This window comes from Thalassophryne amazonica, chromosome 15, assembly GCF_902500255.1.
Source record: "Thalassophryne amazonica chromosome 15, fThaAma1.1, whole genome shotgun sequence".
NCBI lineage: Eukaryota > Metazoa > Chordata > Actinopteri > Batrachoidiformes > Batrachoididae > Thalassophryne > Thalassophryne amazonica.
The window spans coordinates 10,789,967-10,803,957 of NC_047117.1; the positions used below are offsets into that span (position 1 = coordinate 10,789,967).

The 13,991-nt window shown below is 40.0% G+C and overlaps 1 protein-coding gene across 2 annotated transcripts in view; it reads left to right on the top strand.

The window, feature by feature from the left end:
- Nucleotides 1-5,430: 5,430 nt before the first annotated feature.
- akap8l (A kinase (PRKA) anchor protein 8-like) overlaps nt 5,431-13,991 on the top strand; it is a 30,130-nt gene continuing 21,569 nt past the window's right edge. Inside the window, exons 1-2 of one of the 2 annotated variants that reach the window (XM_034187786.1) lie at nt 5,431-5,573; nt 8,336-8,374. In XM_034187786.1, the coding sequence (XP_034043677.1) occupies nt 5,549-5,573; nt 8,336-8,374 (64 nt within the window). In that variant the 5' untranslated portion in view covers nt 5,431-5,548. The remainder of the gene's footprint in view (nt 5,574-8,335; nt 8,375-13,991) is intronic. The other variant, XM_034187787.1, reaches the window with a different exon arrangement.

Genomic DNA, 13,991 nt, shown 5'->3' on the forward strand with positions numbered 1-13,991 from the left:
CATGAACCAGTAACTTCAGAAAACGATTCACTGTACTGTGTTGTAAAGCTCAAAACACTAAATGAAACAGTTGTATCACACTGTGAACCACTGCCTCAAAATGCTCAAATAAGATTATTCAATTCAATTTATTTTGTTTATATAGTGACAAATCACAAAAAAAGCTGCCTCGAGGCGCTTCACACAAGTAAAGTCTAACCTTACCAACCCCTAGAGCAAACACACAGGTGACAGTGGTAAGGAAAAGATCCCTCTGATGATGTGAGGAAGAAACCTCAAGCAGACCAGACTCAAAGGGGTGACCCTCTGATTGGGCCATGCTACTGACACAATTGACAATACAAATATACAGGAAATTTTGGGAGTCCATGCTGGTGTCCAGGCCTGGTGTACACTCTGACTTCTGGATTGGGCCACACCTCAAACAGAGAAAAAACAAACCAGAATCAGGCGGCAGTAAGACAACAAATACAGTATAATTTGTCAACATTAAGCAACAAGAAAAACAGAAGAAATACTCAGTGATCGCTGCCCACTAGCCCTAGGCTTCACTATAAGCCCCAGACTTTAGATAAAGTTGAGGTTGCAGCCGGCTCTGTTTACTCGTAAAAGACTAGAAGGCACTCAGAAAGCGTGTACGTCCACCAAGGCCCCACCGACCCTACGACCAAAGAAGTAATAAAACATGGGGAAAGTCTTGCATGAACAAAGGCTGACTGAAGAATTAATAACTTTATGGCGTTAAAAATAAAAATTGTTTTTAAAAAGATTAATAGAGTTATCTTTCTAGATTGCCTCACCCTACAGTCACATTAGCTACAAATGCCGTTTGTCGCTTGGTGGGCATTCCTGGGGCATGGCCAGCTTGGGGTTACTTGACATTACTGTGCACCATGTTTAATAATAGATCACAAAGGATGGGAAATCCTGACACTGCCACTATGAGTTTGTCCTTCATGCTTGACTGGTTACTGGAACCAAAGTTAGCTTCTTTTATTTCAGGCCAACGTCTTTCACAGTGACGTTTCTGTATGGCTAGCTAGCATGCTAACATTGCCATAAGATGTCTTGTAAATCACTTCAGAGGAGCTATCTGGTTACAAAAAAGATCATTTTTAGATTTATTACAGTTTATTTCTTGTTAACTTTTAGAAAATATCTTTTTTTAAAAAGTCAAACATAATAGCTTTAAACAGCAATGAGCAGTTTCTGAGTGTTGTCCACTACTTTGGTTTGTTTTTGCTGAGCCAGCAGAGCGATGGGCCTCCAACAGCCCTCAGCACCTATAGACTTACATCTACTTCTTCTAAATTTGATGCACAATACACACTTTCTCTGTTGATATTAGTGTCTTTTACACATAATACTTATTAAAATAACATTTAAAAAAATTCTTAGGCAAAGGTCTGTAATCTGTAAAATGAGTGAAGGAATTGAGGCTTTTCAGGTTTCAAATCCCGCAAAAACCTCGGAGAGTTCGCCGCGCTGCGAGATCTCAGTAACATTGAGAACTGCATTGAGACGCTCTGATCACGCTAAACTTTAACCACTGCACACGGACAACACCATTAACATCGCAACATAAAACTATTTTTATATTGTGCCTAAAACTCCTGTGAATATATTCTCTGGGTTTATAGACGTTGTTATTGCGTTTATTTTATGTAAACATGTGAGAATCACAGGCTGTCTCTCCGTTATTTTCAATGGGAGCTGCTGTGAGCTACAATCGCTTCCTGATCATGTCTTTCTGTGAAGTTTGCTCTTTAACGTCTTGATTATTGTTCTTTACAACACCGTTTGTCCTCTTTGTTCCAGACTAATATATATAATATGTCTGAAATTCAGTTTGCGTTTATTAAATTCCACGCAGATTAAATGTAACAGACACGGATTTTTTGTTATAATTGTTTCAGCAAGTTTTCAGGGTATCATGCAGCAGTCTCTTATTAAAGTGATGAAAAGCATAAAAAAATGACATTTTTGTAGTATAATATTCATTTACGATTGTCATCGTGTGGATTCTCTATGTTGTTTTGACTGCAGCGACTCTCTGGCACCCAAGGGATTATGGGATACGTGAGAACCCCGAGTAGATAAAATTAGTCCATCTCCAGGTTAACACAATAACTGAAAAATAATATATGCTATCATCTTGCATGTCTCCAAATTAAAAGGACAGATTATGGGGGTGTGCATTTAAGTTCTGGTAAATTTAGAAATCAGGAGGTGTCTGGGAAGAGCTTATGGAGTTCCAACATTGCTGGATTGTTTAGTGATGCTGTTATCTTTGCAAGGGACCAAAGCTCCAGATCTCGGACTGATACTTCCTGTCTTACTTTATAGTTCTGAGAATTGGATGCAACGACGACATGTCTTTGGTACTAGCATTCTACTAAGGATTCTTGGGTACTGCTGGAATAGCTTTGTGCCAAACAGGTGGTTACTTAGGGAGACTCAGATGAGGAAAATCACTGGCATGGTGAGGTAGTGTCAGTTTTGCATGATCCATAATGGAGGTGCCTCAATGTTGGGGATTCCAGCAGCTAGCGAAGACCATGGATAACCACATTTCACCTTGCAGCGGCACTTAGATGGTGACTTTCAAGAAGTGGGTATGGACCAGTTGTCTGTCCAGGTTTGTCCTCCACCAAGACCCAAGATGGTTCCATGGTGTGGTGGAAGTGCCAGTGCATAGTACCGGTGCATGCTCTCAGACCTGACCTGACAGAAACTTAGAAACACCCTGTTAATCGAAAATAAACTTTTTTTTTTTTTTTTTGCACATGTAACATGGGTGGATCTGCCTGCTGCTTGCAGGATGGTTGGATGCTGGATGAATGATGGAAATTAGGAGCAGGAATGGTTGAATGTACATGCTGATTGTCTGCCACCTGATAGACCTGTCTGGGCTGACAGTATGATGGCGAATAATCTTTTCGTTATATGCAAGATGGAAATTCAGAGCAGGTGTGGTTAAACTTACAGTTAGCTTGAAATTAGCTTGTTTGTTACTTTCATTCTTTTCCAAAGCCTAGGTCTGTTGGCCACCAAAGACACCGATGCTTGTGAAAATAGCACTCTGACTGACATCTGAACATCTTAACTGAGAAATAACTATGTTATTTTCCATTTTATCACACTGAAGAGCTGTGCCCATTTTTCAAGCTATCCTGGTGGTTCATAATTTCACTCCAGCAGTCTTCAGTTTATTTAAGAACATTATAATACATTTTATTGTCAGCTGGCACTTCAAAATAGACTGAATTGCTTAAAGTAGCATAATGACCATTTTGAATTTTGATATTTACTATACAATATACAGTATGCCGTTAATGCTGTGGCACCATGTTCATTGTAACAGTCTACCAGAATGTAATGAACACAGCAGAATTCAAGATGTTTATGAAATCACTTGCGAGTAACAAAATGCTTGATAATATGAGTCAGGTGACAACATGGCTGATATCAAACTCAAGCCATGCGTAATTCCCAAATTTTGGTAAATTATAATGGCGACATCTAGTGGACGAATCATGCAACTGCTATACAAAGAAGTCACTGACTCCAAAGCACTCACTCACTCACTTACTCACTCACTCACTCATCTTTAACCGCTTACTCTAATGCCACAGGTGGGAATCAATCCCATGACCTTCTTGCTGTGAAGCAACAGTGCTAACGACTGAATTCCAAAATGGATTAATTTTTTCCTCAAAATTCTGAACACAAAACCCCATAATAACAATGTGAATTTTTTTTTTTTGATTTTTGCTAATTTATTAAAAAATGTAAGAAATCACGCATACATAAGTATTCACAGCCTTTGCCATGAAGCTCATAATTGAGCTCAGATGCATCCTGTTTCCGCTGATCATCCTTAAGATGTTTCTACAGCTTAATTGGGGTCCACCTGAGGTAAATTTAGTTGATTGGACGTGATTTGGAAAGACACACACCTGTCTATATATACGGTCCCACAGTTGACAGTGCATGTCAGAGCACAAACCAAGCATGAAGTCAAAGAAATTACCTGTAGACCTCTGAGACAGGGTTGTCTTGAGGCATAAATCTGGGGAAGGGTACAGAAACATTTCTGCTATTTTGAAGGTCCCAATGAGCACAGTGGCCTTCATCATCCATAAACTGAAGAAGTTCAGATTTACAAGGACTCTTCCTAGAGATGGCCAGTCAGGGAGGTGACCAAGAACCCGATGGTCGCTCTGTCAGAGCTCCAGCATTCTTCTGTGGAGAGAACGTTCCAGAAGGACAACTATCTCTGTAGCAATCCACCAATCAGACCTGTATGGTAGGTGGCCAGACAGAAGCCACTCCTTAGTAAAAGGCACATGGCAGCCCCCCTGGAGTTTGCCAAAAGGCACCTGAAGGACTCTTAAACCATAAGAAGCAAAGTTCTCTGGTCTGATGATACACAGATTGAATTCTTTGGTGTGAATGCCAGGTGTCATGTTTGGAGGAAACCAGGCACCATCCTGACAGTGAAGAATGGTGGTGGCAAGCATCATGCTGTGGGCATGTTTTTCACCTGCAGGAACTGAGAGACTAGTCAGGATTGAGGGAAAGACTGTATCCTCAGTTATACAGTTTCATCATGAAGCTGTACAACTGAGGATACAAAATGCAAAACATGCACTTTGCACAATTTCTCCAATTTCTTCTGGGTTGTCTGGGTGTCTTTCCTCACTCTTCTTCTTACACAGTTAGTTTTTTAGAACTGTCTACTCCATACAGATTTACCACAGAGTGCCAGACAGTTTGTACTTCTTCACAATTGATGTAAATAAGTCCAAGACATATTCAGTGACTTGTAAATGTTCATGTATCCATCCTCTGACTTGTCTGAAAAAAAAAACTGGCAATAAAACTGCCTATTTACAGGTATTATACCAAAGAGTTCTATTACTTATGCAACCCATCATCTTGGCTTTTATATTTTTAATTACTTCATATCAAGTTGTATCGATTTTCTTTCAGTTTGAGTTTAAGGATTTTTTTTAAATGGCATGAACAAATTAAAATGTGTGAAACATCAAGTGTTCCACTACATTTAGAGGGCACTGTACCTGTCAACACTTTATTATGCCACTTCTGAAGCACAATTTGAATCTAAATTGTTGTATGGATTTGGGATACAAAATTACATGATTGGTATCATCATCATTTACTCAAACACCGTGTGTTTGATTAAAGAAGTGTTAAGAATTTTCATTAAGTCAAAAATTGAGTGTTTTGGTACAAAGATTGCCACACATAACCAATTCATATTAAACGTTTTATTACATTGCATTCTCATAAATCCTGTGTCAGTACTGTTCCACATAAACTGCAACTCATTCACATCCTGACGTAAAGCAGCTTACTAATATCGATATTTTCATGCAGATATCGGTGGTTAAAGTGAGACGTCACACTCGGAAGTATCGAATCAGGTGTCGAATCTCCATTCGCTTATTCTTGCAGCAGGACTGACTGCGGAGTGGATTCGACGTTCATTCCAGCGTGAAAAAAAACGCATAACCCTAACGTTATGGACGGCAGAGGTTTTGGTTCTGGTAAATATAACCTGATTTGTTTTTATGTAGAGTAATAACACAAACTGAATTTCGGGTGTTGTAGCTGGAACAGTAATTATCTTTCCGGTTAGCCTTTGCTGCTTGCTAGCCTTGGGCGTGCTTTTGCTCGCTGGCGGCAACATCTAGACGCGTACACAGTCTCCTATGTACCTCGAATTATTGTCAATTCATGTAATTTGTTTCCCTGTATATAGCGGCGAGGCTCAAAATAGAGTGTAGTTTGGGATATTAAATGTCGTTAAACATGCGCAAGGCCCGCGCCATGCTAACTGCGTTGCTAGCTTATTGTGGCGCGTTTAGCTGCTATGCTATGCGAGCTAGCCTCGTGTAAAATGGAGTCGACGCGAATAGAAACGGACTCTTCAAAGACCAGTCAATAAAATGGCTGCACCAATAATGGAAAAATGAATGTTGAATAACGATCGTTTAAATTATTCATGTCTTTCTTTAAGTCAGTAGTCTCCAAAGAGTAAGGCAGCGTGAACAAGAAAATCCGACACGTTACACTATTTAAAAACCACATTATGTCTTGATGAGGTTGCAAATTACTGGACTTGAATATTCTGCTGGGTCTTTTCGTGCATAATTTATCTCTAAAGATAGGACACCTTATGTACAGTTAGGTCCATAAGTATTTGGGCAGGTACCCCATCCCCTCCAAGGGGGGGGGGGGGGGGGGCGCAATGGCTATTTGTACGTCGCCGTTTTTAACTTCTATTGGTACGTAGCGCCTCTTATTGGTCACGTGATCATGAGGCTGCGTAGATTTCTAAATCATAAACCCAACAGGGCTACGTTACATATGCGTGGACTAGAGTGCTTTGATTGGAAAGTGGCGTCAACTCAGAACATGGCGCCATTTTGGGTCTAACTGCTCTGAAAAACTGAATGGACTTAATGTTTTCAACATCTTTTAAAATCATTTCACCACATACAGCAACACATCTGGGTACAGATGCTATCAAAATAAATATAAAAAAATAGTTAAGCTATCAAATTTACAAAAATGTACAATTTATGATGATTTAATTCATTTAAAGCCTGATTTATGCAGCTGCAGCTCTCTAACTCATGCAGTGACGTGTGTGACAGTTTTAAAGTTCTCCATCTCTAGATTATGCTTTATTGTGTACTAATTTGAACCTCAACAAGCTTTTCTTTCTACAGTCGTCACCTCAAAAAATGACTCCGATCCCACTTTCGTCAAATCGGAGAGTGTCGGGGCAGAACTTTAATTTGTACCTCTGCACATCCAGACGGCTCAGAGTTTTTAATGGAAATACATTGAGATCGGACGGGACATTTATCCGATCTGAGTGATATGTGGCTCACAATATGCTAAACTGTTATGAAAGTGTAACACAGATCAATTTTTCAAGTTACATGTTTTTATTGCAAACTAGTTTGAAATTGTAGTACACGTATATTTAACTAATTAACTATTAACTTTAAAAATCTCACTTTTCCATTATGGAAAAGTGAAATTAATAAGAGTATGGACCCTTGCGGATGTTATTTTTGACGGACAATTCTCAGGTTGTTTTCAACTTATTATAATTTCTTAATACGCCTATCTTATATACAAATTGACAATGTATATCGGAGAATACATATTTCAAAATAGAATGCCCATCTAATTGTAAATGTTAGCTATAGTTTGTGACTTTTAACCAGCTATATCTCCCACTTGGTTTTGACAGACGGCATAACATCCGCAAGGGTCATTTTTAATTTAATTTTTTTGTACTTAAAATTGACTCAAGGCCCTTTTATTTACTTTTAATTTTTTCCATTTCATGGGTTTTCTATTGACTAACGCACAATGCAGTTGCCTTGAGGTTGGTTTGAAAAAAATATGAACTGGTTTAAAAAGTGAGGTCCAATCGTGATATAATATGTGATGGAAAAAAAAGTGGATTTTCCAAACTTCTTTTCAATTTTTCTTCATTTTATGAGCAACGAAATACACTCAAATTTTGCATGCTATATATACATTAGTTACATTACTGTTAACAACAACAAACATTTCTATTCAACAGTCCATATTTAATAAACACATTCATGAAGTACCTCAGGTGTAATATAACGGTTTAGCATATTGTGAGCCACGTATGCAGCGGATTAGTTTAATCAGGAAGCTCTGGACATCTACGGGAATCCTGAATCAGGACATGTGCCTCGTTAATGACCGGGTCTAAATTTCTTCTGAAATTTTTTTTCTGCCAAATGTATTTGATCTATTATCAAAATGTAATCTGCATGCTTGCTGAAAAACTATTAAGATATGATGAGAGATGGAGTGAAGGCAGAAAAGTGTCAAATCGTCAGGCTTCAGGCCCCAGTCTGAACACGGTTTTAAAAAAAAAAATAAACGGACTTTTAATCACAAAAGACGACTCAGATCCCACTTTCCTCAAATCGATCAGAGCAGAACTTTAATTTGGGTGTAATGTGGTCAACCTTTCTGCTTCCTGTCCAAAGTCTGGCATCACTTTTCACTGCTTCAGTGATTGCAGCCGAAAACAAAATAGTACACCATTTTTCCGTTAGAAGTGATGCTGTTTGGGCAGGCTGTCCTCGGACGTGGTAAAATATATCATGCCGAGGCTAAATGAGACTGCGGTTCCCTGTTGTCTCATGAGGCAGAACTTTAACAGTGGTTTATCTTTGTTTTTGTTTTGTTTGTTTCGGGTTTTTTGTGTATATACCTTTTCAGGCGCTCATCACTTTTTGTCTTGTAGGTTACTCCAGTTGGAGTGGCGGAGGATCAGGAAGCAGAGGTAAGGACTACCACAATCCGCTGTACAATAGGGCTTCCACAAACGATTATTTTGATAATCGACTTATCACTGGTTATTTTTGCAATCAGTCGACTAATTGATCATACGTAAATTGAAGCTTATTGTACCAGTATGCAGCTATTATTTGTCTTTGAATGTTGCTATTGTTTATATCATTTAATGAATTATTTCACTGTATGTTGGTGATATTGTTTTAATACATTCATGCCAATAAAGCAAATTGAAATTGGGAGAGAGTGAGAGAGAGAGAGAGACTGGATAAAGTGCAGAAGTCCCAAAGAACAGAGAGACCCGACAGACAAGAAGACGGAGACAAGAAGAATGTCTCTCCCTTATTTAGCAGGAGTAGGGGAAAAACTACAGAGGATCTTCAGACAGCACAAAATCCCAGTTTACTTTAAACCTGTTAACACCTTGAGACAGAAATTGGTTCACCCTATGGACAGGATCCCTAGTTACAAATAGGGCTGTCACGATTAGGAATTTCTGGAGACGATTAATTGTCAGGCAAATAATTGCGATTGACGACTATATTGTTCCCCCCCTTATATTCTACTATCGCAGTATGATTACACAACTCTGGAAGAACGTTTGGCTTCTCTGTTTGGAGAAACCGGGAATAGTGCAACATTTTTATTTTTATCTTCATTTTACATATAGTCCCACCTTTTTCTGATTTGTGGTTTTCTGTTGCATTTCTGAAATTTCAGAACTGCTATAAAGAAAAGTGTGAACATTTTATTATTTTAAAACTTTGTGGAGCAAACACCAAACTCTTATAAAGAAGAAAAAAATACCTGGACATGTGCAGGAAAACTGATATAAACTTAACAGAACAATGCAGGCTGATTAGACTCCCCATTTTTTTAAATTTTATTTATTTTTGTATAAATAAATCAGTATACAATAAGAGGCAACTCACTTTGAAATAATTAAAACATATAGCTATAGCTTAATAACTTTGAAAAATAACAGAAATCAGCAGCTTGTATTTTTATTTCTGACTCCAGTTCATTTTAGTGTGATGAAGTCATCCTTTTTTCCTCATCAGTCACGTTTTGTGCTTGAACACTACATTAAGCTCAAGATTGAACAAATACATACCTTTGGAAAATAACAGATGTTAAAGTTCAGCTTTTTGTGATCTGTGCCTCTGAACTCAGTTCAGTTCATTTATATATCCTCATTTTTTTAAGGATTTATTTAAGGATTTTTGACCGTTTATTTAATCTCATGATCTCATAAATTCAGTATATAACGCGCACATGGTGTGAGCAGGACGGTGCCGTCAGAACCGCACCGGTAGAGAAAGTACAAAGAGTAAAGGCAGCTCCATAGTTTTGTTTTTTATATATATGTTCACTCGGGTTAAAATCTTCTCTCTACTCTGCGCTCACTGTCTCACGTGATGGTTCACAGCAGAACGTAACATCTCGTGCCGCCGTTCAGGAATCTCGCTCCCTCAGTCTGCAGCGAGTTGACTCCGCGCACGCACACACAGCTCTTTCAGTAAACTGCGCATTTTAAAAGGTTTTGAACAAGACGGCTGATGTTTTAATCGGCCGTCTTATTCAAAATTTGAACGTCCAAATGACGGCAGGAAGGCTCGCTGCCTAAAACTATGAATTGAGAGAAAAATCGAAGACTTAAATAAAATAAATGACTCGTCGACTACTAAATTAGTTGTTAAAGATTTCAATCGTCGACGTAGTCGTGACTAGTCGAGCCAGCCCTACAAAACCGAAATGCATCCACAGCTTTGGAACCAGAACCTCCTCACTTTTCATGTTATTATCCGAGCCTCGCTAACCATCCGACCAAGACGAGAGGGAAACAGTGAGTGAGGCAGTGTGCAGCTGCTGCTGCACGATGACGTCAGATTCTGAGTCATTTTATGCAACTTTGTTGATAAAATAAATAATTCACGGTAATCGCAAATATGAAAAATAATCGCGATTGGCAAATATTGTAATAATTGTGACTGCCCTAGTTACCAACAGCAATGTAGTGTATTCTATCAGATGTCAGGAAAACTGTAACGAACACTACATAGGTGAGACTAAGCAGCCGTTATACAAAAGGCTATACCAGCACAGCAGAGAGGGCGACAGTGGACCTCAGTCTGCAGTTCATCTCCACCTTAAAGACACTAACCACACGTTTGAGGACAAGGAAGTTAAAATCTTAGCCAGAGAGAAGAAATGGTTTGAAAGAGGAGTGAAGGGGACATTGTATGTGAAACAGTTGAAACCCAGCCTTAACCGGGGAGGGGGTCTGAGACACGCTTTGTCCCCTGTTTACAATGGGGTACTTAGGTCAAAGCAGTTTCAGTCTTTTGTTCATGGTAATGAGTCATTCACATCATCAGGAGAGGCGTCAGTCCCATCGTTAGGAGGGACAGCTACCCTGTCATTAGGAGGGGGCTAACTGGAGCACAATAGGTGTTAATTAAAGCTATTGTTTAGTCACTAGCCAATAGCAGTCTGCCTCTCAGTGGGAGGGGCTGGTTAGGTTTAAAACTCCAGCTTTTGTGGCTTCTGTTTGTTCTCCACAAGAGTCAAGACAGAAGTCAGACTACCAGAGAAAGAATTTTAGCTTAGGAAGCTTCTGCAATTTGAAGCGAAACATCCTCGCGTCAAGCAACCCAGTCTAGTCGAAGATTCAAGCTTCTTTACTATGGAAACCACCTGGACAACTGAGAGCCTTCACAGAAACTTTCCGGTGACATCATGGCTTACCTTGATTACCGCTACTGTGCATGTGTGTCAAGGACAGAAAAGCAACGGAACGTACAGTGGCAGTTTTGAGAGAAAAACAAAGTTTGAAAAAAATATAAGATGGCATTAATTGTTAAATTAGTCACCAATGATTTTGATAGTCACTGTAACCATGACTTGTGGACTAATCGTGGCAGCCCTGCTGTACAACGCATTTCACGATTCACTCCTATTAATCGTGTACTTAGAATGACTCGTTCTTTACAAAATGAAAAGACATACAATCATCACTTCAAGAATGACCCAACACCACATTTGTGTTGTGAACGAGTGTTCACATTTGAGTACTTGCTGACTATGAATACCAAATAATGCAATACTACAGAACTGACTATAAAATAAAAGGCGTTTTCATTTTACAAACTTAGCATCAGAAATGCAGCTATTTCAGTTTTACTTCTCTCGTTAGGTGGCATAGTTTGTTTTTGTGTGTATATATATATATATATATATATATATATATATATATATACACACACGAGGTCTGTCAAAGTATAGGTCCTTTTTATTTTTTTCAAAAACTATATGGATTTCATTCATATGTTTTTACGTCAGACATGCTTGAACCCTCGTGCGCATGCGTGAGTTTTTCCACGCCTGTCGGTGACGTCATTCACCTGTGAGCACTCCTTGTGGGAGGAGTCGTCCAGACCCTCGTCGGAATTCCTTTGTCTGAGAAGTTGCTGAGAGACTGGCGCTTTGTTTGATCAAAATTTTTTCTAAACCTGTGAGACACATCGAAGTAGACACGGTTCGAAAAATTAAGCTGGTTTTCAGTGAAAATTTTAACGGCTGATGAGAGATTTTGAGGTGATACTGTTGCTTTAAGGACTTCCCACGGTGTGAGACGTCGCGCAGCGGTCCCAGGCGCCGTCGTCAGCCTGTTTCAAGCTGAAAACCTCCACATTTCAGGCTCTATTGATCCAGGACGTTGTGAGAGAACAGAGAAGTTTCAGAAGAAGTTGATTTCAGCATTTTATCCGGATATTCCACTGTTAAAGGAGATTTTTTAATGAAAGACGTGCGGACGGATTGCAGCGTCGGCTCGCAGCCGCCGCGATGCTCCGCCACAGGAAAAACACCTCCGTTGGAAGCCTTAAGGACAAGTTGGAACATGTCCAGCTGTTAAACAATTTCTCATATACTCACGCCACTGAAAGCCATCAAAAGCCGCCTGGATTTTACAAATGGTTATCAACACGGAGGTGTTTTTCCAGTGCCGCCGCACCGCGCCGGCTGTGTCCCGACGCTTTCCGCACAAGGAGTGCTCACAGGCGAATGACGTCACCGACAGGCGTGGAAAAACTCACGCATGCGCACGAGGGTTCAAGCATGTCTGACGTAAAAACATATGAATGAAATCCATATAGTTTTGGAAAAAAATAAAAAGGACCTATACTTTATTGACAGCCCTCGTGTGTGTGTATGTATGTATGTATGTATGTATATATATATATATGTATGTATATGTATGTGTATATATATATATATATATATATATATATATATATATATATATATACACACACTCAACAAAAATATAAACGCAACACTTTTGGTTTTGCTCCCATTTTGTATGAGATGAACTCAAAGATCTAAAACTTTTTCCACATACACAATATCACCATTTCCCTCAAATATTGTTCACAAACCAGTCTAAATCTGTGATAGTGAGCACTTCTCCTTTGCTGAGATAATCCATCCCACCTCACAGGTGTGCCATATCAAGATGCTGATTAGACACCATGATTAGTGCACAGGTGTGCCTTAGACTGTCCACAATAAAAGGCCACTCTGAAAGGTGCAGTTTTGTTTTATTGGGGGGATACCAGTCATTATCTGGTGTGACCACCATTTGCCTCATGCAGTGAACACATCTCCTTCGCATAGAGTTGATCAGGTTGTCAATTGTGGCCTGTGGAATGTTGGTCCACTCCTCTTCAATGGCTGTGCGAAGTTGCTGGATATTGGCAGGAACAGGTACACGCTGTCGTATACGCCGGTCCAGAGCATCCCAAACATGCTCAATGGGTGACATGTCCGGTGAGTATGCCGGCCATGCAAGAACTGGGACATTTTCAGCTTCCAAGAATTGTGTACAGATCCTGGCAACATGGGGCCGTGCATTATCATGCTGCAGCATGAGGTGATGTTCTTGGATGTATGGCACAACAATGGGCCTCAGGATCTCGTCACGGTATCTCTGTGCATTCAAAATGCCATCAATAAAATGCACCTGTGTTCTTCGTCCATAACAGACGCCTGCCCATACCATAACCCTAACGCCACCATGGGCCATTCGATCCACAACATTGACATCAGAAAACTGCTCACCCACCCAACGCCACACACGCTGTCTGCCATCTGCCCTGAACAGTGTGAACCGGGATTCATCCGTGAAGAGAACACCTCTCCAATGTGCCAAACGCCAGCGAATGTGAGCATTTGCCCACGCAAGTCGGTTACGACGATGAACTGGAGTCAGGTCGAGACCCTGATGAGGACGACGAGCATGCAGATGAGCTTCCCTGAGACAGTTTCTGACAGTTTGTGCAGAAATTCTTTGGTTATGCAAACCGATTGTTTCAGCATCTGTCGAGTGGCTGGTCTCAGACGATCTTGGAGGTGAACATGCTGGATGTGGAGGTCCTGGGCTGGTGTGGTTACACGTGGTCTGCGGTTGTGAGGCTGGTTGGATGTACTGCCACATTCTCTGAAACGGCTTTGGAGACGGCTTATGGTAGAGAAATTCAATACACGAGCAACAGCTCTGGTTGACATTCCTGCTGTCAGCATGCCAATTGCACGCTCCCTCAAAT